This window comes from Lampetra planeri, chromosome 65, assembly GCF_965212315.1.
Source record: "Lampetra planeri chromosome 65, kcLamPlan1.2.h2, whole genome shotgun sequence".
NCBI classification, from domain to species: Eukaryota; Metazoa; Chordata; class Hyperoartia; order Petromyzontiformes; family Petromyzontidae; genus Lampetra; species Lampetra planeri.
In genome coordinates, this window is record NC_136171.1 from 633,460 (window position 1) to 658,682 (window position 25,223).

Below are 25,223 nucleotides of genomic sequence, written 5' to 3' on the forward strand. Positions count from 1 at the left end.
GTGTGTGTGTCACTCATCTACCCTGTCGCTCCGTGTGTGTGTGTGTGTCACTCATCTACCCTGCCGCTCCGTGTGTGTGTGTCACTCATCTACCCTGCCGCTCCGTGTGTGTGTGTGTCACTCATCTACCCTGTCGCTCCGTGTGTGTGTGTGTCACTCATCTACCCTGTCGCTCTGTGTGTGTGGATCACTCATTTACCCTGTCACTCCGTGTGTGTGTCACTCATCTACCCTGTCGCTCCGTGTGTGTGTCACTCATCTACGCTGTCACTCCGTGTGTGTGTCACTCATCTACCTTGTCGCTCCGTGTGTGTGTGGATCACTCATCTACCCTGTCGCTCCGTGTGTCACTCATCTACCCTGTCACTCCGTGTGTGTATCACTCATCTACCCTGTCGCTCCGTGTGTGTGTGTCACTCATCTACCCTCTCGCTCCGTATGTGTGTGCGTGTCACTCATCTACCCTGTCGCTCCGTGTGTGTGTTTGTATCACTCATCTACCCTGTCGCTCCGTGTGTGTGTTTGTATCACTCATCTACCCTGTCGCTCCGTGTGTGTATCACTCATCTACCCTGTCGCTTCGTGTGTGTGTGTGTCACTCATCTACACTGTCGCTCCGTGTGTGTGTGTCACTCATCTACCCTGTCGCTCCTTGTGTGTGTGTGTGTGTATCACTCATCTACCCTGTCGCTCCGTGTGTGTGTGTGTCACTCATCTATGCTGTCACTCCGTGTGTGTGTGTGTGTATCACTCATCTACCCTGTCGCTCCGTGTGTGTGTGTCACTCATCTACCCTGTCGCTCCGTGTGTGTGTGTCACTCATCTACCCTGTCAATCCGTGTGTGTGTGTATCACTCATCTACCCTGTCTCTCCGTGTGTGTGTGTTACTCATCTACCTTGTCGCTCCGTGTTTGTGTGTGTGTATCAGTCATCTACCCCTGTCGCTCCGTGTGTGTGTCACTCATCTACCCTGTCGCTCCGTGTGTGTGTGTGTGTGTGTCACTCATCTACCCTGTCGCTCCGTGTGTGTGTGTGTGTCACTTATCTACCCTGTCGCTCCGTGTGCATGTGGATCACTCATCTACCCTGTCGCTCCGTGTGTGTGTGTGTGTGTCACTCATCTACCCTGTCGCTCCGTGTGTGTGTGTCACTCATCTACCCTGTCGCTCCGTGTGTGTGTGTCACTCATCTACCCTGTCTCTCCGTGTGTGTGTGTGGGGATCACTCATCTACCCTGTTGCTCCGTGTGTGTGTGTGTGTCACTCATCTACCCTGTAACTCCGTGTGTGTGTGTTACTCATCTACCTTGTCGCTCCGTGTTTGTGTGTGTGTATCAGTCATCTACCCCTGTCGCTCCGTGTGTGTGTGTCACTCATCTACCCTGTCGCTCCGTGTGTGTGTGTGTGTGTGTCACTCATCTACCCTGCCGCTCCGTGTGTGTGTGTCACTCATCTACCCTGCCGCTCCGTGTGTGTGTGTGTCACTCATCTACCCTGTCGCTCCGTGTGTGTGTGTCACTCATCTACCCTGTCGCTCTGTGTGTGTGGATCACTCATTTACCCTGTCACTCCGTGTGTGTGTCACTCATCTACCCTGTCGCTCCGTGTGTGTGTCACTCATCTACGCTGTCACTCCGTGTGTGTGTCACTCATCTACCTTGTCGCTCCGTGTGTGTGTGGATCACTCATCTACCCTGTCGCTCCGTGTGTCACTCATCTACCCTGTCACTCCGTGTGTGTATCACTCATCTACCCTGTCGCTCCGTGTGTGTGTGTCACTCATCTACCCTCTCGCTCCGTATGTGTGTGCGTGTCACTCATCTACCCTGTCGCTCCGTGTGTGTGTTTGTATCACTCATCTACCCTGTCGCTCCGTGTGTGTATCACTCATCTACCCTGTCTCTCCGTGTGTGTGTGTCACTCATCTACCCTGTCGCTCCGTGTGTGTATCACTCATCTACCCTGTCGCTCTGTGTGTGTGTGTCACTCATCTACCCTGTCGCTACGTGTGTGTGTGTCACTCATCTACCCTGTCGCTACGTGTGTGTAACTCATCTACCCTGTCGCTACGTGTGTGTCACTCATCTACCCTGTCACTCCGTGTGTGTGTGTGTCACTCATCTATCCTGTCGCTCCGTGTGTGTGTGTGTGTGTCACTCATCTACCCTGTCGCTCCGTGTGTGTGTGTCACTCATCTACCCTGTCGCTCCGTGTGTGTGTGTCACTCATCTACCCTGTCTCTCCGTGTGTGTGTGTGGGGATCACTCATCTACCCTGTAACTCCGTGTGTGTGTGTTACTCATCTACCTTGTCGCTCCGTGTTTGTGTGTGTGTATCAGTCATCTACCCCTGTCGCTCCGTGTGTGTGTGTCACTCATCTACCCTGTCGCTCCGTGTGTGTGTGTGTGTGTCACTCATCTACCCTGCCGCTCCGTGTGTGTGTGTCACTCATCTACCCTGCCGCTCCGTGTGTGTGTGTGTGTCACTCATCTACCCTGTCGCTCCGTGTGTGTGTGTGTCACTCATCTACCCTGTCGCTCTGTGTGTGTGGATCACTCATTTACCCTGTCACTCCGTGTGTGTGTCACTCATCTACCCTGTCGCTCCGTGTGTGTGTCACTCATCTACGCTGTCACTCCGTGTGTGTGTCACTCATCTACCTTGTCGCTCCGTGTGTGTGTGTGGATCACTCATCTACCCTGTCGCTCCGTGTGTCACTCATCTACCCTGTCACTCCGTGTGTGTATCACTCATCTACCCTGTCGCTCCGTGTGTGTGTGTCACTCATCTACCCTCTCGCTCCGTATGTGTGTGCGTGTCACTCATCTACCCTGTCGCTCCGTGTGTGTGTTTGTATCACTCATCTACCCTGTCGCTCCGTGTGTGTATCACTCATCTACCCTGTCTCTCCGTGTGTGTGTGTCACTCATCTACCCTGTCGCTCCGTGTGTGTATCACTCATCTACCCTGTCGCTCTGTGTGTGTGTGTCACTCATCTACCCTGTCGCTACGTGTGTGTGTGTCACTCATCTACCCTGTCGCTACGTGTGTGTAACTCATCTACCCTGTCGCTACGTGTGTGTCACTCATCTACCCTGTCACTCCGTGTGTGTGTGTGTCACTCATCTACCCTGTCGCTCCGTGTGTGTGTGTCACTCATCTACCCTGTCGCTCCGTGTGTGTGTGTCACTCATCTACCCTGTCGCTCCGTGTGTGTGTGTGTGTATCACTCATCTACCCTGTCGCTCCGTGTGTGTGTGTGGATCACTCATCTACCCTGTCGCTCCATGTGCGTGTGGATCACTCATCTACCCCGTCGCTCTGTGTGTGTGTGTCACTCATATACCCTGTCGCTCCGTGTGTGTGACACTCATCTACCCTGTCGCTCCGTGTGTGTGTCACTCATCTACACTGTCGCTCCGTGTGTGTGTGTCACTCATCTACCTTGTCGCTCCATGTGTGTGTGTGTGGATCACTCATCTACCCTGTCGCTTCGTGTGTGTGTGTGTCACTCATCTACACTGTCGCTCCGTGTGTGTGTCACTCATCTACCCTGTCGCTCCTTGTGTGTGTGTGTGTATCACTCATCTACCCTGTCGCTCCGTGTGTGTGTGTGTCACTCATCTATGCTGTCACTCCGTGTGTGTGTGTGTGTATCACTCATCTACCCTGTCGCTCCGTGTGTGTGTGTCACTCATCTACCCTGTCGCTCCGTGTGTGTGTGTCACTCATCTACCCTGTCGCTCCGTGTGTGTGTCACTCATCTACCCTGTCTCTCCGTGTGTGTGTGTTACTCATCTACCCTGTCGCTCCGTGTGTGTGTGTGTGTGTATCACTCATCTACCCTGTCGCTCCGTGTGTGTGTGTGGATCACTCATCTACCCTGTCGCTCCATGTGCGTGTGGATCACTCATCTACCCCGTTGCTCTGTGTGTGTGTGTCACTCATATACCCTGTCGCTCCGTGTGTGTGACACTCATCTACCCTGTCGCTCCGTGTGTGTGTGTCACTCATCTACACTGTCGCTCCGTGTGTGTGTGTCACTCATCTACCTTGTCGCTCCGTGTGTGTGTGTGGATCACTCATCTACCCTGTCGCTTCGTGTGCGTGTGTCACTCATCTACACTGTCGCTCCGTGTGTGTGTGTCACTCATCTACCCTGTCGCTCCTTGTGTGTGTGTGTGTGTATCACTCATCTACCCTGTCGCTCCGTGTGTGTGTGTGTCACTCATCTATGCTGTCACTCCGTGTGTGTGTGTGTGTATCACTCATCTACCCTGTCGCTCCGTGTGTGTGTGTCACTCATCTACCCTGTCGCTCCGTGTGTGTGTGTCACTCATCTACCCTGTCGCTCCGTGTGTGTGTGTGTGTGTCACTCATCTACCCTGTCTCTCCGTGTGTGTGTTACTCATCTACCTTGTCGCTCCGTGTTTATGTGTGTGTATCAGTCATCTACCCCTGTCGCTCCGTGTGTGTGTCACTCATCTACCCTGTCGCTCCGTGTGTGTGTGTGTGTGTCACTCATCTACCCTGTCGCTCCGTGTGTGTGTGTGTGTCACTTATCTACCCTGTCGCTCCGTGTGCATGTGGATCACTCATCTACCCTGTCGCTCGTGTGTGTGTGTGTCACTCATCTACCCTGTCGCTCCGTGTGTGTGTGTCACTCATCTACCCTGTCGCTCTGTGTGTGTGGATCACTCATCTACCCTGTCACTCCGTGTGTGTGTGTCACTCATCTACCCTGTCGCTCTGTGTGTGTCACTCATCTACCCTGTCGCTCCGTGTGTGTGTGTGTCACTCATCTACGCTGTCACTCCGTGTGTGTGTCACTCATCTACCCTGTCGCTCCGTGTGTGTGTGTGTCACTCATCTATGCTGTCACTCCGTGTGTGTGTGTGTGTGTATCACTCATCTACCCTGTCGCTCCGTGTGTGTGTGTCACTCATCTACCCTGTCGCTCCGTGTGTGTGTGTCACTCATCTACCCTGTCGCTCCGTGTGTGTGTGTGTGTGTCACTCATCTACCCTGTCTCTCCGTGTGTGTGTTACTCATCTACCTTGTCGCTCCGTGTTTGTGTGTGTGTATCAGTCATCTACCCCTGTCGCTCCGTGTGTGTGTCACTCATCTACCCTGTCGCTCCGTGTGTGTGTGTGTGTGTGTCACTCATCTACCCTGTCGCTCCGTGTGTGTGTGTGTGTCACTTATCTACCCTGTCGCTCCGTGTGCATGTGGATCACTCATCTACCCTGTCGCTCGTGTGTGTGTGTGTCACTCATCTACCCTGTCGCTCCGTGTGTGTGTGTCACTCATCTACCCTGTCGCTCTGTGTGTGTGGATCACTCATCTACCCTGTCACTCCGTGTGTGTGTGTGTCACTCATCTACCCTGTCGCTCTGTGTGTGTCACTCATCTACCCTGTCGCTCCGTGTGTGTGTGTGTGTCACTCATCTACGCTGTCACTCCGTGTGTGTGTCACTCATCTACCCTGTCGCTCCGTGTGTGTGTGTGTGTGGATCACTCATCTACCCTGTCGCTCCGTGTGTGTGTGTCACTCATCTACCCTGTCGCTCCGTGTGTGTGTCACTCATCTACACTGTCGCTCCGTGTGTGTGTGTGGATCACTCATCTACCCTGTCGCTCCGTGTGTGTGTGTCACTCATCTACCCTGTCGCTCCGTGTGTGTGTGTCACTCATCTACCCTGTCGCTCCGTGTGTGTGTGTCACTCATCTACCCTGTCGCTCCGTGTGTGTGTGTCACTCATCTACCCTGTCTCTCCGTGTGTGTGTGTGGGGATCACTCATCTACCCTGTTGCTCCGTGTGTGTGTGTGTGTCACTCATCTACCCTGTCGCTCCGTGTGTGTGTGTGTCACTCATCTACCCTGTCGCTCTGTGTGTGTGGATCACTCATTTACCCTGTCACTCCGTGTGTGTGTCACTCATCTACCCTGTCGCTCTGTGTGTGTCACTCATCTACCCTGTCGCTCCGTATGTGTCACTCATCTACGCTGTCACTCCGTGTGTGTGTCACTCATCTACCCTGTGGTTAAGTGTGTGTGCCCTCATTTTCCTACTCTGTGAAGAGCAAAATGTACGAGTTATTACTGACTTATCTGATATAGATTTATTTCGCACCTAAATCCAAAGCACTTTACAACAAGGATAACATTGTACAGAAGTTGATAGTGGTTAAAAAAAGAGTGGGGTTATTAAAAGTAGTGGTGTAGTTATGGTGACAGGACGGGTGGGAGTGGTTAAGGAGGGAATGGGTAGTGATAGGGGTTGGGGTAGTGGTGGGGGTAGGGATTGGGGGTTGGAGTGGGGTTGGGGTAGGGTTGGGGTAGTGGTGGGGTTTTGGAGTAAGGATGGGGTAGTGATAGGGGTTGGGGTAGTGGTGGGGGTTGGGGTAGGGATTGGGGTAGTGATAGGGGTTGGGGTAGGCCTTGTCGTATCTGGGGCGTGGGAGCAGAGAGTAGCAGTGGGCATTAGAACACATGTGCACACGTATCGTCACATGTTTGCTATGCATGTGTCAATGGGCACCCTGGACACCTTGAACACCCTTGCTGCACCCCAATGCTCCATCTCAAGGGATTACACAGGTGCAATGTTTCTAAAACAACAACAAAATAAATCCGTTGATCGTAAACAGGGAATCCATTTCACGATGAATCGACACGTCACTGGACCCCCGCTGCCTGGGGTGGCCTGCAGGAGCCTTTGTGTAGGCCTGTTCAGAGCCCTGCGAGAGGCCCATGCAATGGCTTTTCCAGAGGCCTGTGGGAGGTCCATGCCCTTGAGAGGCCTTTGTGTAGGCCTGTGCAGAGCCCTGCGAGACGCCCTGGTGGGGCTTTGCAAGGCCCGTGCAGCCAGCCAACACGTTACCGTGCTCACCGCCGTAATTGTCCCGTGTCCCACAGACCTGGGCGAGCGCAAGGTGCGGCTCACGGAGTCGGGAGGCCCCGGGCGCAGCGAGTGCGCGGAGCAGCTGCTGGTGGAGGACCTGTACCGACGCGTGCAGGACAAGAGTGACAAGTCGGGCCGCTACGGCACGCCCAGCGTCATGGAGATCCAGCGGGCGCTGTCCGGGGGCCGCATGGAGACGCCCAAGAACGCGGCCGACCTCGTGTGGGACGGCATCTACATCGGGGACGTGTAAGTGAGCGAGTGAGTGTGGGTGAGCGAGTGTGTGGGTGAATGTGGGTGAGCGAGCGAGAGTGTGGGTGAGTGAGTGTGGGTGAGTGAGTGTGGGTGAGCGAGAGTGTGTGGGTGAGCGGGTGAGCGAGAGAGTGTGTGGGTGAGTGGGTGAGCGAGCGAGTGTGTGGGTGAGCGGGCGAGCGAGTGTGTGGGTGAGCGGGTGAGCGAGCGAGTGTGTGGGTGAGCGGGTGAGCGAGCGAGTGCGTGGGTGAGTGTGGGTGAGCGAGAGAGAGTGTGCGTGGGTGAGCGAGTGTAAATGAGTGTGGATGAGGCAGCGAGTGTGTGGGTGAGTGTGGGTGAGCTAGCGAGTGTGTGGGTGAGTGTGAGCATACGTGTGCATAGGGGTCCCCCGTGTGTGTGGTGTGGGTGAGTGAGTGAGTGAGTGTGCGTCTGTGGGGAGCGGTAGTGGAGCGGTAAGCATGCTGCGCTACGAACCTGGCAACCGAGTTCGATTCCCGCTCACGGCCAACACCAGTGACGATTATCTGAACCGGCCCTGGGCCTCCCTTAGGTCGACTCAGCCACTGGGGGAGACAAAGGCGGCCGGGCGTGGTGTTGACTACTCACCCCCTTGTGTGCCGTGCCAGCCTTTATAGGTGCTCGCTAACAGCACTTGCCCCTACAGTCTGTTAAGGCTATACGGGGGGTCTTTGTCTGTGCGAGTGTGACCTGCTGTCATGCGTGCCATCTCGTGAGTCACGATGGCGAGAGGAGAGAAAGAGTGACAGAGCGCATGTGGGGTGAACATCCCGGCCCAAAGTGATCATGCCGTGGTGTGTGTTATAGTGGTTTGCGTCAAACTAGGACCGATATCTAACACATTCACCCAGCGTCCTTGCCTTTAAACTACCTGACAGTTCACCAGCAATGTTCAAACAAAGCCCGAACCAACGCTGCTGGAATGCGCTCCCAGAAGGAAAGCCCTGTGGCTGATGGGATGTGTAAAATGAGGCGTCTCGCGTCAGCTCAATTCGTTATTTTCCAAATCATCTGGTGACGCTACCAGTGGTGCACAAACAACAACAACAACAACTCAACACACTCCGTGTCAATAACAACACCGCGTTCGTGCGTGTGGGCTTACAAGCAAGAACAAAATACATGCAATGGGCGACTTTCAGACAACAGGCCTTCTTCAAAGCGCACATGTATATGGACGTGCATCATAACATACACCGGTCAACATAAAACAGACTAAAATCTAAATTTGAATCAGCAAATCTGTTTGATTAGTCTTTAATTCACCCTGTCACCAATTTTAACACGATGCGAAGGTTTATTCAGTCGACCTAGACTTGCTAAAAAAGATCAACATTGACCTTTCATTTGGGTCCGTTGAATCGATGGACAGTCGGACCAAGCCTCGGGCACGAGGAGTCAAATCTGCCTTTGGAACACGGAGCAGCTATACGGCAACAGACTGCGAAGCTTCGTGTTCAGCCGCTCGTTATAACATTCTATCTTCCGACTGCTTTGACATCACAATAACTGATTTTGACGCACCACCCTGCAAGATTTTCTCACCGGAGTTGCGAATCGTGGGAAAATTAATAATGAATGCGTTTTGTTTTTTACTTTACTGCGCACCACCTTCATTATGTTCATATAGAGAGGCCAGAGAGAGAGAGAGCAGTAGCTTGAAACTGCGTTTGTCGATGCCTCCAGAGCCATGAAGCGCCTGTCCAGGCTCTACCGGGGGGGTGTGGGTGGGGGGGGATCTTCGCCTTTGTTCATCGTTCGCAGCAGCCAGCAGAGGGCGCTATGGAATGCTGCGCCGGGGCCGCTCGCTTCAGCAAGGGTGCCACGCTGCCGATTTCACGTGCATCAATGGGTTAACGTTCGCCTCCGAATTGAATTCATCTTCTTGGTTTTGGGCGGCAGGGCGGCGCTGCAGTAGTGCGGACGCTCGCGTCTCACGGCAAGAAAGGGGGGCGGGCGGGGCGGGCGGGGCGGGCGAGGGGGGCGGGGGGGGGGGCGAGGGGGCCGGGGGGGGACACTGGGTTCGAGTCTTGACCCCCCCGTGAAAGTTTACACATTGGGGGGCCGTCCATAAATGACGTCACGCATCTAGGGGGGGGGCAGACATTTGTGACGATGTGACGTCACATCAAAATTCGCAACGTTAAATAAATATAGGCAACACGTTCTACTTAACTAAATAGACTTTTTTAATACATGTTTTCTCTTACAACATCAGAGTGCAGCGCCACATTAAATACGCACTACAATGACAATAGTTTAAAGCGATTTGAAGCATGTTTAAAAAAAAATTTGGGGGGGGGGCAGTGGTTTGTGACGTCATATTTGAGGGGGGTCTGACTTTTTGTGACGCCGTGTGACGATGGGGGGGAGGGGGGGCCAAAAATCGTCCAAAATCGCGTGACGTCATTTATGAACGGCCTCTTGGTGCAGGGATGGGGCTGCTCGGTGTGTGTGACGTGGTGTGGAGTGGTGGCGCAGTAATTAGCACGCTGCGCTACGGACCCAGTGGCCCGAGTTCGATTCCCGCTGACGGCCAACACCAATGACGATGATCTGAACTAGTCCCGGGCCTTCCCTAGGTCGACTCCGCCTCAAATGGGTACCTGGTGCGATGTGTAAACATCATCACCAGCAGGGTGTGGGGCTTGCCCCCCACCCCCTCGTGTGCCGTGCCGGCCTTCATAGGTGCTGCTCGCTAACAGCACTTGCCTCAACAGTCTGTTAAGGCTAGACGGGGGATCTTTGTCTCGTATTTGAACACATACGTGTGTGAGGGTGAGCGGTGGCGCAGTGGTTAGCGTTGCTTTGTGCTCTTGACCAATCAAAATGGCAGCGATATTTTCTAACCAGTTCTGGGCCTCCCCTAGGTCGAAAAAATTGTGGCGTGTGTGTGTGTAAAGTATTAAACACTGGGGGAGACAAAGGCGGCCGGGCGTGGCGGTGCTGGCCACCCACCCCCCTCGTAGGGGCCGCTCGCTTCACAGCAGCCTAGCAAACTTTCCCCAAGTCCGCTCGGCTGTACGGGGGATCTCTATCTTGTGTGTTAAAACACACACACGCACGTGTGTGCGGGTGAGCAGTGGCACAGTGGTTAATGCTGCGCTGTGCCCCGTGACCAATAAAAGTGGCAGTGGTTCTGGACCTCCCCGAGGTGGACTCAGCCTTAAATAACGAAAAATGGGGGGTGGGGACCTTTTTCCGTTTTGTGTGGCGCCGTCCCCAGGAGCGTGGCCATGAACCGCGCGCGGCTCAAGCGTATGGCGGTGACGCACGTGGTGAACGCGGCGCACGGCACCGGCGTGTTCACGGGCCACGAGTTCTACCGCGGCATGGAGCTCGCCTACCTGGCCGTGCCCGCCGACGACTTCCCCGATTTCGACATCAGCGGCCACTTCTACCCAGCGGCCGCCTTCATCGATGAGGCCCTGCTCACCCACAAGGGTACCGCACACGCACACGCTTGCTCGCTCCACCATCGCTCCACCATCGCTCCACCCACGCTCCACCCTCGCTCCACCCGTGCTCCACCCTCGCTCCACCCTCTCTCCAACCTCGCTCCACCCTCGCTCCACCCACGATCCACCCTCGCTCCATCCTCGCTCCACCCTCGCTCCATCCACGCTCCACCCTCGCTCCACCCTCGCTCCACCCTCGCTCCACCCCCGCTCCACCCTCGCTCCACCCACGCTCCACCCTCTCTCCACCATCGCTCCACCCTCGTTCCACCCACGCTCCACCCTCGCTCCACCCTCGCCTCACCCTCGCACCACCCTCCGGTGTGGGGAATGGTGGTGCAGCGGTTAGCACGCTGCGCTATGAACCCAGCAACAACCCGAGGTCAATTCCCGCTCACAGCAACCAACACCAGTGACGATTAATTATTATCTGAACCGGTCCTGGGCCTCGACTCAACATCAAATCAGTACCTGGTCCAGTGTGTAGTAAACATCGCCATTGGGGAGACAAAGGCGGCCGGGAGTGGTGCTGGTCAACCACCCCTTTATGTGCCATGCCGCCCTTCATAGGTGCTCACTAACAGCACTTGCCCGAACAGTTTGTAGGGTCTTTTTTGTCTTTTTATGCAATTGGCGTAATTAAACTCTCACCTTTGAACAGTGTTATTTATTTCGTGCAAATAATTATGCCGTTTACCCAGGAGGGTCCTGCCAAGTTGTTCTCAGTAGGGGCGGGCGATGTTGCTGCTGGTGCGTGATCCCACATTGAGTAATTTACAGGTAACTTGCCAGCATTTGGATGTTTGGGCGAATTCCGTGTCCACTGTGCGTGGTTTATTTGAGCTAAAACCGCAGATCCCGGAGGAGAACAGTCAAGGCCTCTAAAGCCACGGGGGGATAGACCTGCCTCACCTGGTTTGCCTGCCCAGGTCCTTGCAACATCTCCATCATCATCAGCAGCAGCGGCTATGATCTATCCACTCCTGGATGACGTCCAACGAGTTGAACGTACAAACTCTACGCAGAAAGAAGGCTCCCCGAGTCAAGGCTCGAACCCAGGCCCCCTTTTGCTGCGAGGGGCGAGCCGTCACCACCGCATCACCGGCACCGCCACACAATGAGTTACTTGAATGGGTCGCATAATAATGATAATAAATACATTAATGACGCCTTTATTTAAACATTGATTTTGGCAGCACATTAATCACGGTGCTGAGCGGAGGTTCGTGGCGGGGGTGGGGGGGCGGGGGGTTGTGGGGGAGGAAGGCGGTGGTCGGCAGACGGCTCGCAGGGAAAAAACGCATGGACAGATGGCGGAGCGGTGGTGCCGCGGCCAGGGCGCTACTCTCTCTCTGAACCCCGGCCCCCGGCCAGCGTCGGAGTGATATCTGAATCCTGCCAGGTGGTTGTTGTTCAGCAGTAGAACGAGCGGGCTCACGATCGGGAGGAGTTCGCGTCCTGGTTGAGGGGGATTAACTCGGCACCATCTGCCCTCAGTTGTAATTGATGTGATTGTAGTGCCGTTTCTTGAGTGGAGTGGATTTTACTGTGTATTGTTGCAAGAGTTTGGTGGGAAAAAAAGAGACGATGATGATGAAGGGAGGAGGGAATTCCAGGGTGGAACAGTGCGAGGAAAGAGGCGGAAAGAGAAGTGACCTGCAGTCTGGTGAGCGAGCAAGTGGGTGAGTGGATGAGTGGGTGAGGGAGTGTGTGAGTGAACGGGTGAGTGTGTGAGTGAGTGGAGTGCTAGTGTAATGGTTAGCGCATTGTGCTATGAATCTGGCGACCAGAGTTCGATTCCTGCTCACGGCCAATTCTGAACAGATTTTGGACTACCCCCAGGTCGACTCAGCCTCAAATTAGTACCTGTTGTGGTGTGTAAACATCGCTACTAGGGAGACAAAGGCAGCCGGCCATAGTGCTGGCCACCCACCCCCTCGTGTGCCATTCCGGCCTTCATAGGTGCTCCCAAACAGCACTTTCCCCAGCAGTCTGTTGAGGCTACACGGGGGGGATCTTTTGTCTTGGTTGTGAGTGAGCTTGTCGTCGTGACCCTGCAGTACGGTGGTTGAACACAGACCAAATGGTCCAGACGAAACAGGGTCTGGGTACAGACTGAGTCCACCACATGGGTGGAGGAATCTACAATTATGCAATTGGTAACACGCAAAATATTGCACGTACATAAATGCCCATGACTGAGTTGCAGAGCCAAGCTCGGTGTCCCGCAAAAGCCTGGTGAATGAGGTGGGCCCTTAAGTGTCTCTTTGATTGAACACTGCTGCTAGCCACTTCTAGCCGCTGCTAGCTGCTACTGCTGCGAACATGCAGTAACAGCGGGACGATGGTGATAGTTGCGTTCCGGACGGCAGGGGCTGCCTCGGAGAAACGACGCCCCGGGAGTATCGGTTCTGGCACTTGTTGGAGAGAGGAGGTTGTGGGTAGCGCTGAAGAGGGGGAGGGTTCCACCATGAGCTGTAGTGCAGTGAAACAGGAAAGCTTCTATAAGGTCTTACTCATTCCACTGAAAAGTGCTTTCCACAAATGAAACACAATACCTCGCTGATCTCATCAAGGAACATAAACCATCACGCGAACTCCGGTCATCCTCGCAGCGGCTTATGGCTCACCATCGGTCACTGCATCCTGTGCTTTCAGATGCGCTTCTAAGATCGTCTGGAACGCTGTTCCTCTGACATTAGGAAGCCACTGGAGCTATGCACTTTTGAATCTAGATTGAAAACGAATTCTTTAGAACGTCTTGGTGTGTTTAGTTTTCCTTCTTCCACACCTTCGATTAGCACGGTTGGCTATGTACGATGCGAACTCATGGGTCTCATTGGTCTTCATTCAGCAGTGGATAGATCATAGCTGCTGATGATGGTGATGATGAGACGGTAAGAGACTTGGGGCTACCCAGGTTTTACCCTTGCCCGGGAAGGTGCAAGTAACTGGGCAGGCAAACCAGGCGTGGCAGGCCTACTAGCCCAGGGTGCTCTAGACGCCTTTAACTGTTCTCCCTCTGTTCTGCATGAGATTCCGCCAGATTTTCACAGGGTTTCCTCTCATAGCTAAACAAAAAAAACCCCATACAATGTAAATGATATTGAGCCAAAATATCCCGATGCCGAAAATTGTACCTGCAAATTACTCAATTGGAATCACACAGCAGCAGCATTGCCCCTCCCCTCCCATACTGCGAAACACTTGGCAGGACAAATTTGGCTGTCCGCCTAATGATGCTAGTTGTAATTACTGGCAAACGTCATACTCAGATTGTAAATGTTGTGGATTTGCTCTCCAACACACCGGTGTGCTGTACTAGTAACGAATTGGCATGTTCTATTTACGTGAAAAACCTTACTAATTGGCCGTGTCGGGTGGTGGCGGGTTTAACGATACATTTACGCGATCTAACCCAAAAAACCTATATTATGGACGTGGCAGGACCCTCCCGAAAACGAGCCTTGAGACTGCTGAAGCTTTCCCTGGGCGAACAAGCATAATTAATGATTAATAATCACCCACATAAATAATCACTTATTGACCCACACCATGACCCCCAAATGGGAGACTACTGATTGAATTTCTGTGGTGGGGACCGGCCAGGTGGTGGGGGTGGTGGGGGTGGTGAGCCATTCACGGAGAAGCCGCAGAACTTAAACACCAGAATCGGAGGCGGACCTCAAAGACGTACTGGAATATCACTTATTGATATGGCTATTGCATTAAAGCGTTATTCATTACGCACGTGCACGCGTCATGAATAATGTAATGGTCCAGCCGCCAGTACGGTTGCCGCCACCTTTTGACCCCGGGGGGTGGGGGCACGGGTATGAACGGGCAGTGGGGGGTGGGAGCCTGGCGGTGATTGCCGTGGGCTCCCTGACAATGAGATTGATCGATCGGCTAGGACACGCGGCCGGGCTGTTCCCCCTCCCCCTACGCGCGTGCGCGCGCTAGGCCTCGACTCTGCCGCCCACTGATTAAAACAGGTTCTCTCTCTCTCAACGTGAATGGTGCCCAGCTGATGTGAATGCAATGAGAATTAACAACGATCGTCAAATTCGGAACGCTGCGCAGCATTTACCACCGTGGTGCAGCGTTCACTCGTGCGCTCCTCTCGTAGAGAGAGACAGCGGGAAAGAGAGGAGGGACTACAGATGAGCAGGAAGGCAGCAGCAGCAGTCATGTGGGCGATGAGCCAGTGCTACCAAGAATTGGCCAAGCTCTATGGTCCTCTGTATTAAGATGTTATTGGGAGGAAACCAGAGCACCCAAGAAAACCCAAACATGCGACGAAGGGGGCAGCACTCTATCCCATACAGATCGAACGGGTGGAGTCCACGTGTTTGCTGTACTGCCTTCTCCTAGCGAGCCACGGTATGGCTCCTCGATGCCCATGGGATGGGAGTTTCACGGCATCTGTGTGCAATGGATTACAGGCGTACGTAGTGACCTTGTTGGGCCCTGTGTGGTGTATCTGGGCCTTGTAAGGTCATCTGGGCCTTTTCGGGCCTTGTGTGGTTCATCTGTGCATTGTTAGGGCCCTCTGGACCTTGTAGAGCCCTGTGCAGTTCCTCTTGGCTTTGCAGGGCCCTCTCAGCCTTGTAGGGCCATATGTGGTGCCCTGTAGGGCCGTATGTGGTGCCGTTGGGCCTTGCATGGCCCGCTAGGACTTAGAGGGCCCGCTAGGACTTAAAGAGCCCTCTGTGGTGCCTATGGGCTTTGTAGGACCATGTGCGATTCCTCTGAACCCTCTGGGTAAATACAGGGTCTCGTCGCACGCGGAAACGTTGAAACGGAGCGCGGTGTGCGGGGAAAGTAATGTTATCGAGCGCCTATGAAGGCCAACATGGCACACGTGAGAGCTGATGGCCAGCACCACGTTTGGCTGTCTTAGCCTTGAGGCGATGTTTACTAAACACCGCACCAGGTACTCTATTTAAGACTGGAGGAGGCCCAGGACTGGTTCAGATAATTTTCACTGGTGTTGGCGGTTGGCGGGGATTGAACTCGTGTCACCGGGTTCGTAGCACAGCACACTAACCACTGTGCCACTGCTCCCCATACGTATGTAGACACATGTACATCTTTACCTGTGTCAATAATTGCATCTGAAAGCCGGAGAGAGATTACATGACATGACACGTGTGTGTCTGTGTGCGTGTGGTCTGATTTATACCGTGGGGGCTGCGCGAGGTTGACTCAGCCTTTAAATGAGTGCCTGGTGCAGTGTGTAAACATGCATATTGGGCAGAGGTGGTCGAGTGTGGTCCTAGCCACTCATCCACTTGTGTGCCGTGCTGGCCTTCATAAGTGCTGTTGACCTGTGTGTGTGTGGTAGGGACGGTGCTGGTGACCTGTGTGATGGGATACAGCCGAGCGGCGGCGCTCGTGGCCGCGTACCTCATGATTTACCATCACCTGCCCCTGCTGGAGGCGCTCACCAGGATCCGGCTCAAGCGACCGGTCTCTCCAAACGAGGGCTTCCTAAGGCACGCGCGCACACACACACACACACAACATGCCACTAAGTGGTGGTGATGTCACCATGACGCTTGTGTCAGGCTATGTGCACGTTAAGGCCACGTGAAGTGTCGAACGCCCACTGGCAGGAGGTCACTGGACAGACCCAGGTGCCATGGACTGACTGACTGAGATGACTGGCAGATACACCAACTGTGTACCCTACTGTGCCAACTTGCTGTGTTTTAGCCACCCGACGCTCCGCTCATTGTTGTGAGCAGGCAGCACCACGTCTGTTGACCACTCATTGATATGCTAATTTTTTCTCTAACCCCCCTTCCTTCTCTCTGCCTCCGCCCCCCCCCTCTGTCTATTTAAGGCCACCCCACAGAGACGATCACCCCTCTCTGTTACCTGTGTTGCTCCCGCTATGTATCTTGGTGATATCTGTTTGCTAATATGTCTGTCTATAGTTTTCTGGTTAGATTTTATGTCGCTATTTCATTATACCTGATGATGATTGCTTGTGTTGCAATCGAAACGTCGTATTCTATTATTTAATTTAATTTATTATTTTATCTTTAGACGTGACTTAACCGAAAGAACCAAATAATAATTCCTGCAATCACGAAAGTTCTAAAATTAAGATTGATCCATAGTCGAACATAATGTTAAATAATGTGGGAGCCAGAGGACATCCCGGTCGCACCCCAAGGTGAACAGAGAATTGCTCCGACTCCCGGTCACATAGTTTTACCCAGGCCTGCCCACCATAATGAAGGTCCTTAATGATTGTGAGCAGAGAGTCAGGGACTCCGAAAGCACGAAGAACAACCCAGAGCCCATGCATGTACACACGCATACGTACACACACACACATACGTACACACACACGTACAGACACACACACGCCCCAGCACACTCACGCACACATACGCGCACACATATGTACACACACTACATGCACGCATGCATACACACGTGCAAAGACAAATATACCCCGTATAGCCTTAAAAGGTTTTTTGGACAAGTGCTTTCAGCGAGCACCTATGAAGGCCGGCACAGCACGCGAAGGCAAAGGTGGCCAGCACCACACCTGACCGCCTTTGTCTCCCCAGTGGCGATGTTTACACACCACACCAGGTACTCATTTTAGGCTGAGTCGATCTAGGGGAGGCCCAGGACTGGTTCAGATAATTATCGCTGATGTTGACCATGAACGGTATTTGAACTTGGGCCATCTGGTTCGTAGAGCAGTGCACTAACTGCAACAATACCGCTCCCCATGCACACACACACACACACATATTACAAATGCACACACACACATTTGGAGGCTAGCATACACACGTACATGCACACGTGCACGCACGCCCGCCCACAAAAACACCCACACACATACACATTTACATAAACACATGTGTGCACACACAAGCGTGCACGCAAGCGTACGCACACGTGCAAACGTACACACACGCGCACACACGTGCGCATGCATACGTACGTGCACGCCTCAACAGCAGACACCGTTTGCCACTGTCAGCAGAGCGCCCATACTGCCGGTGCCAGGCTAGGTACCCTGTGTGCTTCCGGCTCAACCCACGCGTATGATAAATAACATTGGCGCTTAAAAGCGTAACCGTGATTCTCATTTACCATCCGGGACACGATTGCAACGTCGTATTAGGGCCGGAGCGTACGATGCCGTCGGAACCAATGTGGTCTCCCAGAGATGTGGGAGCGAGAAACGGGGGGCGCAACTTAAATGAAGTGAACTGAACGCCACCCTCGCCGCGTCAGAATCCCGAAGCCCGTTAATGGTGCTTTTCCACCCCAGGAGAGCCTTAGCCCGAGTCTCAAGACTCACAAGGGTCCTGCCACGTTGTTGTTGCAGTAGTACGGGACAAAGTTTCTCCTGCTGTTGCTGTATGTGATCCCACATTCATTGATATGCAGGAAATTTTTGTCAGCATTGAAATGTTTTTGGCCAATAACTAGTTCTGCTGCGCGTGTGCGTTTTTAGTTCAGTGAGGAAACCAGAGAAGCCGGAGGACTTGCATACAAACACCACACACAGAAAGGCTCACGAGGCGCGACCGTCGCAACTGCTGTTGCTGCTGCTGTTGCTGCTCCGTATGGCTATTGCTGATGCTGCTGCTGTGGCTGCTGCTGCCTCGTGTGGCTGCAGGCAGCTGCGGGAACTGAACGAGAAGCTGCTGAGCGAGCGCGAAGTCGAGCCGGCCCCGACGGCGCGCGAAGGTCGCCGCCGCAATGACAACGCCACCACCAGGAACGGGGATGGGGGCAGCAGCAGCAGCCGTAGCAGCAGCGGCGGCAGCAGCGGCGGCAGCAGCGTGGTGAATGTGCGCGAGCGGGCGACACGCCGCCTGCTGGAAGAGAAAGTGAACGTGCGGCGGCGGTGGACGTCCCGCGAGGACGACGCGACCAGCGTGGCAAGCAGCGTGGCGAGCGGCACAGAGGAGCGGCGGCGCTCCTGGGCGGGGTCGCTGCACGCCCGCATGGAGGTGTGCGACACCGACAGCGATGGCGCAAGTACCGTTCTCCTGCGCTCCTCCTCGCTGCTCAGCGGCAGCAGCAGCAGGCGGAGGAGGCTATGGTCCGAGTCAACGCGGGACGATGAGCCGGAGCCAGCCGGTAGCGTCGTGAGCCGTGCCAGCAGCCGGTTCTCCGGCTCCCGGGCGTTCGAGAGCGAGCATATCGAGGTGTCCGGCCAAGTGCGGAAATCTCCTCTCACTGCGCCGTCCGACGGAGACGGCCATGCCGGTGGCCGGGAGAGTGAGCACGCGGGAGACGACGGCGCCGACGGCCGACGCCCGCGGCCTGCGGACTCGGACGACGAGGTGGACCAGATCATTCAGGAGTGGAGGCGCCGCAACGAGACGCTGGGCCAGGGGGAGAGTCGCTCCCGGGCCGGGCTGTCCGGAGAGGATGAGGAGAGCAGACGGGGAGGCGGGGAGCGGGGCGGGCGGACACCGGCTCGTAGCGCGGGCAGGAGAGACTCCCTTGCGTCGGAGGGCAGCGGCGGCAGCAGCTGGACGGGGGCGAGCACGGATGTGTCGCTGGACCTGATGGAGGGCGGTGTGCCCAGATGGCGCGCGGACGACGACGAAGACACCGAGTCCAACTTCAGCTTCTATGGCGGCCGCGAGGAGGTGCTGGGCGGCCTCACACCCGTGCAGCGCTGGCGCCTCAAGAAGCGCGAGCTGGACGACCGGAACCGGGCCTTTGACAAGGCCTTCCCGCCCCGGCAAGCACCCCGGCGCGCAGGCAGGGACGGTGCCGACGCGGAGCAGCCGCCGGCGCTGCCAGACCCGCCGCCGCCGGACCCGGGCCTGCCGGACCTCGCGGCCTACCAGCGCTGGAAGCTGGGCCGCCAGCGGAAGCTGCGCACGGACATGTCGGACGACATCGTTGCGCTCACGTGCGAGCCGCCCGCGGCGGCGGCTAAGGTGCTCAAAAAGCCCGGCGCTGCCGAGCGGCTGCAGGAGGCGCTGGAGCGCAGCCGCGGGATCCTCGCTGGCATAGAGAGAGAAGATGCAGACAGGGAGGAGGCCGCTCGGCTGCCGCCACAGCAACAGCAGCAGCAGCCGCAGCAGCAGCCACAGCAGTACCCGGCATACGCGGACAACGACGATACATCATCGGTGTTTAGCGCGCAGAGTTCTGTCCGCAGCGCAGCGACCGCGACGAGCCGGCGCTCGTACCTGAGCCGCGACAGTTATGGCGGCGGAGGTCACACCGGGAGCGAGACAGCGTCCCTCGGTGGACAACAGGCGTGGAGCTCGCGGTCGGAGAGCACAGCCTCCCGGTTCTCGTGTGGAGGAGGAGGAGGAGGTGGCACAAGCAAGCCGCTGTTCACCCTCTTCCAGGACGAGGTGGACCTGGGCCGCCTGGAGCGCAGCGAGCGGCGCACGCGGAGCGAGGTGCTGGGCATGATGAGCGGCTACGCCGAGGAGCGCATCACCGCCTGCAACAAGCGCAGCACCATCTTCAAGAAGAAGCATGGCACCGGCAGGAAGGAAGAGGGGTCGGGGGATGATGCGCGCCAGCGGGAGGGGGGCGAAGAGGAGGAGGGAGGAGAGGGTGACGGAGAGACGACAGCTAGCCTCCTCGAGTCGGTGCAGAGGCTGACGCGCAGGGCCCAGCGGCTCAAGAAGTCGTTCAGGCAAACGGGCGAGGCGGGCGGGGAGGGGAGCGAGGAGTGCAACGAGGCGCTCCCTGGGAGTTGGCGGGGACGGCCTAGGATGGGTGGCGGCGGCGGCGTCGTGAGGGAGGAGCGCGAGCTGACGAGCGTCGTCTCCCAGGTGGAGGCCGAGGAGGTGGAGGTGTCCAGATCCCGGCGCCCGCACGGCGGTGGCGGCAGTGCCGGTGAGTACTGAGCGCAGCCGGGGCCTTGAAACTCCGATGCTCTCCTGGGCAACCGCAAGCGTGGCAATCACACGAGAACAAATGACGAAGAGTGGCGCAGAGCGGCAGGTCTGGGGTCTGGTCCCTGGAAAGAGTCTTTGATGTAAAGTGCTGTTCATGAGCAAACAACACTCAACAGTGCGCTGTGTAAACGTGCGCATGTATATGTAATAATAGTAGGTGATGTTTCGGGCAGTGGCCATCCCTTCATAGCAGAGCAATCAATATGTGAGCCCTAGCAACCATCACCAAGTGCTTTCTGCTGATTCTGTTCCTATTGAATATAGAACAGAACTCAGGCAACCATCATATGCATTGTGCTGATTCTGTTAAAACTTTGAATGAGCAAGAATATAACTGCCCGAAACGTCGTGTATTGTATACTTTAGTGACAATCTTTACACACCGCACCAGTTACTCATTTGTGACTTAGCTGGCCTAGGAGAGACCCGGAACCAGTTAAGATAATCGTCACTGGAGTTGGCCGTGAGTGGGAATCGAAATCTGGTCGCCGGGTCCATAGTGCTGCATGCTAACTCCTGCGTCATCACTCCCCACTCACACAACAACCACAATAACAGCTGCCATTAGCCACTAAGTGGCGGTGACATTTCCACGGTGCTTGTGCGAGGCTAAGGTGCACTTTGAGGCCGCGTGAAGTGTCGAGGGCAGGCACACATATTCTGCAGAACAGGGGGAGAATGTACAAACTCCATGCAGAAAGATACCTAAACTAAACGATAAACAAGAAAAAAATATTTTTAGTTGTTTTAACAGTAAGGCCCACTGAGCCATGAAGCTCCTTTTCAGAAGCGACCTGGCCACAAATGATAGCTCAACGAGGTGGCTTATCATGTGGAAATTTACAACAGCCAAATACTAACGCGTATTTCTGAATGTGGAGGGAAAAACCCAGAGAAAAATCCACACGACCACGGGAAGATCGAGAGACACACAAACTCCAAATATGCAGCAAGCATCAGAGTTGGGATCGAACCCACCACCTCCTTCATACCAAGTGAGAAAGTTAACATCTGGCCACTGCGGCACCCGAGTTGGGAATCAAACTCAGGGCGCGCGATGAGAATGCCCCTCGGTGTTTCACCACGGCAGCTGTTACATGGGGCGGCGCTTGTTATCATTTGACCAAGGGGGGGTTGGGGGTAAAACCTTCCACTAGAGCCGCTATGGAGAATTCCTGGCTAGACGTGGGGGGGAGAGAGAGCATCGATTATCGCCAAGCATTGATCCGGGCAAGGAGGGAGGAAGGTGGCGCCGACTCGCCACTTGACGATGTCCTCGCTTCCCCCTGCAGTTGACGCAGAGGAGGAGGCGGCGGAGGCGGCGGAGGCGGCGTCCCCGAACGGAGCAGAGTTTGACGAGGCGGACGAGGAGGTGATCCGCGTGTGGAGGCGGCGCCGCGATGCCATGCGCCGGGAGGCAACGTCGCGAAGCATCTTCCACAGCTCGCGGCCTGCGCCATGATGGCCGCTACATGACGGCCACGACGTGACGGCCGCGGAGGCGACGAGAAGGCACGATGAGACGATATGACATGACGATACGACGCGAGATGAGACGGGTATGAGATGATTGTCATCTTGTCGTGCTATCACGTGATGGCACGACGAGACGACACGAGATGACACGAGATGATATGACGAGAAGGCACAAGCAAGCTGTGGCACTCCCACGGCTCGCAACCCCCTCCTGCGTGCGGCAAGGGCCTGGCAGGGTTCATCCTGGTGGTGGCGGTGGCAGCGGCGGCACCGTGCGGGGAGCGTCACCCACTCGGGATATGAGTACTCGAGTGAGCTCCACTTCTGCGGCGCTCATCCTTCACTCGTCACCGTAACGCGCGTTTCACGTGTACGCGCACACGTGAAACGCCAGCCCGCTAAGTGACACACGTGCGTGTGATACAAGTGATGCACACTTGACTTCTACGTGACACACGTGACACAGACGTGACATCCACGTGACACACGTGACACAGACGTGACCTCCGCGTGACACAGATGTGACCTCCACGTGACAAAAGTGACAGACGTGACATCCACGTGGCAAGCGTGACTTCCATGTGATCTCCACATGACCTCCCTGTGATGCACGTGATCTCTGACAGACATGTGACACGTGGCCTCCACATGACACACACATCACCTACACATCGACATAACGCACACACACACGTGACCTTTTATGAGGGCGCTATAATTGATTCAGCAGTTTCTCTCCCGTCGCGTGGACGGGTTTAGCAAACATCGGGCAAGTGCAGCATGTAATGCCGTTTTTCTCATTTAAACCGAGAGGCTTTTAGGTCCACGTGGACCCAAGGGGCGTGGGGGTGAAGGATGGGGGGGGGCAGGGACCGGAGTTTTGGAGGCTCCAGCCTCATGCGTGTGTTTTTATTATTATTGTAAGGATGTTAGACATCCTTGGATAGCGTCTTCGTAGGACATAGGGGTGCCATGGATATGATGAACACCATAACCATCACGTGGGGTGGGGGGTGGGGCGCTACTCTATAAAGATAGCTATGATGATGTGGCTTGCGAGATGCTGATTAGTTTGAAGGTTTGAAAGTTGAGGGAGGTGGGATCCCGTTGAGGGACTGTGAGGAAGGGGAGCAGAGGGGATTGCAGAGGTGGGAGGATAAAATGGAGGAAGTGGGGGGGAGAGGTAAAGCAAGGGAGTGGTGTTGGCCGGTGGTGGGCACTGGACGTTGTTGTTGAGGGCAATAAACTGAATCCAAGAAGTGCGGCTTTCGGAGTCCTTGATGACGACGCTTGTTTCCACAGAGGAGAGAACCTCACCGAGTCTGAAGACTCATTTATCAGGAGGGGTCCTGCCAAGTGTTTTTGCAGTCGGGGGGGGGGCGATATTGCCACTGCTGCTGCTGTGATTCCACATTGAGTAATTTGCAGATTAGTTTAAAATAAATATTTTCCGGCGTGGGGGATGTTTGGTAAATATACCAAGTTACACCGCGCATGTGGGTGATTTCGGGGCCGTCCATAAATGACGTCACGCAACTAGGGGGGGGGGGGTCAGACATTTGTGACGTGTGACGGGGGGGGGGGTTGAGAAATATGACGTCACATCAAAAAGTGCAACTTTAAATAAATATAGACAACACGTTCTACTTAATTAAATAGACTTTTTAATAAATGTTTTCTCCTACAATACCAGTGCAGCGCCACATTAAATACGCACGACAATGGCATGTTTTTTTTTGGGGGGGGGGGGGGGCAGAGCTTTGTGACGTCATATTTGAAGGGGGTCTGACTTTTTGTGACGTCGTGTGATGAAGGTGGGGGGGTAAAAAATCGTCCAAAATCGTGGACGGCCCCTTAGCCATGGGAGGAAACCGAAGAACTCGGGATGAAACATACAAACTCCACTCACACACGTGCTCAACAACAACAACAGCCGCCATTCACCACTCGAGTGGTGGCCACGCGTTAACCCGACATGCTTGTGCCAGGCTAGGTGCACTTCTGAGGCCACGTGAAATGTCGAAGCCTTTTGTGGGGGCCGTTGGCCCCCGGGGTCTCCACCGCCTGCATCCCCTGTTCCCGGTTGCGTTGCCGCACCACCCTAATACCCGCTAGGGTTTCTCCAGTATTCGAACGCGACGCCCCTACTCGTACAGCCTCGCGCAGCGCTCCCACGCTGTGAGCGTACGTACGCACCGCATCGTCAATCAAACACCATACTCCCCCTCACGCAGCTTCGCGCAGCACTCGCTCGCTGGGAGTATACGTATGCCCGTCTACAGCCCTGTGCAGTACTCGCCTCCACGCCGAATAACCACGTTACCAATGCGCACCTGTATCAGATACGTAGTGAACGTACGCGCACACACGCAGCTCCGCTCGCACTCACTCACTACGAGGATACTTATACATAGTGCAGCGCACTCCAAAGGCAGCCCTTTCCCTTCGGCCGCTCTGCGCAGCGCTCCCACGTGGCGAGCCACTGTATACACAGCACCACACGGCACTCACTCAACACTGACTACTCACGTTATGATCGCGCACCTGTATCATACACGTAGTGAACGTACGCACACGCACAAACACGCAGCTCCGTGCACTCCAAACGCGACACCCTCTCTTGCGCCGCTCTGCACAGCGCTCCCACGAGGCGAGCCGCTGTATACACAGCACCACACGCGTTCACACTTCTCAGCGAGATCACACGAGGCCACGATCAGCTATTAATGATTTATTCTCGGCTACCTGGGACTTGTTGTTAAGTCAGTATGAATCGACGAGGCTGGCCTACGCTGATACCTCTATGCCTATTCCCGATTTATCTGCTTACGATACTAATTCACCTTGTTACTCACGGTTCTAAGTACAGTATTCGGTGTCCTGTGGCTTTTCCTCGATGCTCGTCTGGACACGTCGCGCGGACGTCCGGAGGGCAGAGCTGGGAGCCGTCTTGAACGCGGGCCTCTTGGAGTGAGATCTCTCTCTACCTTGCTACGATCGCTTTAATCCTATCTCCCCGACCCAGGCCCCGCCTCCCCAGCCCTTACTCGCCCCTCCGGCGCTCATGCGCGGCGCATATTCTAATTCATCCCATTCTCATGCATGCCTTTGTTATGTCAATTATGCAGCGGCACCCATCACAAAAGCTTGCCGTGGGAATTTATGCACGGACCGCTGCATACCGCTGATTATTC

The 25,223-nt window shown here is 55.1% G+C and overlaps 1 protein-coding gene across 1 annotated transcript in view; it reads left to right on the forward strand.

The window, feature by feature from the left end:
- STYXL2 (serine/threonine/tyrosine interacting like 2) overlaps positions 1 to 23,289 on the forward strand; it is a 101,522-nt gene extending 78,233 nt beyond the window's left edge. The window contains exons 4-9 of the mRNA XM_078619903.1: positions 6,920 to 7,154; positions 10,402 to 10,619; positions 15,981 to 16,131; positions 18,291 to 18,361; positions 18,500 to 20,491; positions 21,846 to 23,289. Coding sequence (XP_078476029.1) covers positions 6,920 to 7,154; positions 10,402 to 10,619; positions 15,981 to 16,131; positions 18,291 to 18,361; positions 18,500 to 20,491; positions 21,846 to 22,015 — 2,837 coding nt within the window. The 3' untranslated portion in view covers positions 22,016 to 23,289. The remainder of the gene's footprint in view (positions 1 to 6,919; positions 7,155 to 10,401; positions 10,620 to 15,980; positions 16,132 to 18,290; positions 18,362 to 18,499; positions 20,492 to 21,845) is intronic.
- Positions 23,290 to 25,223: the final 1,934 nt, after the last annotated feature.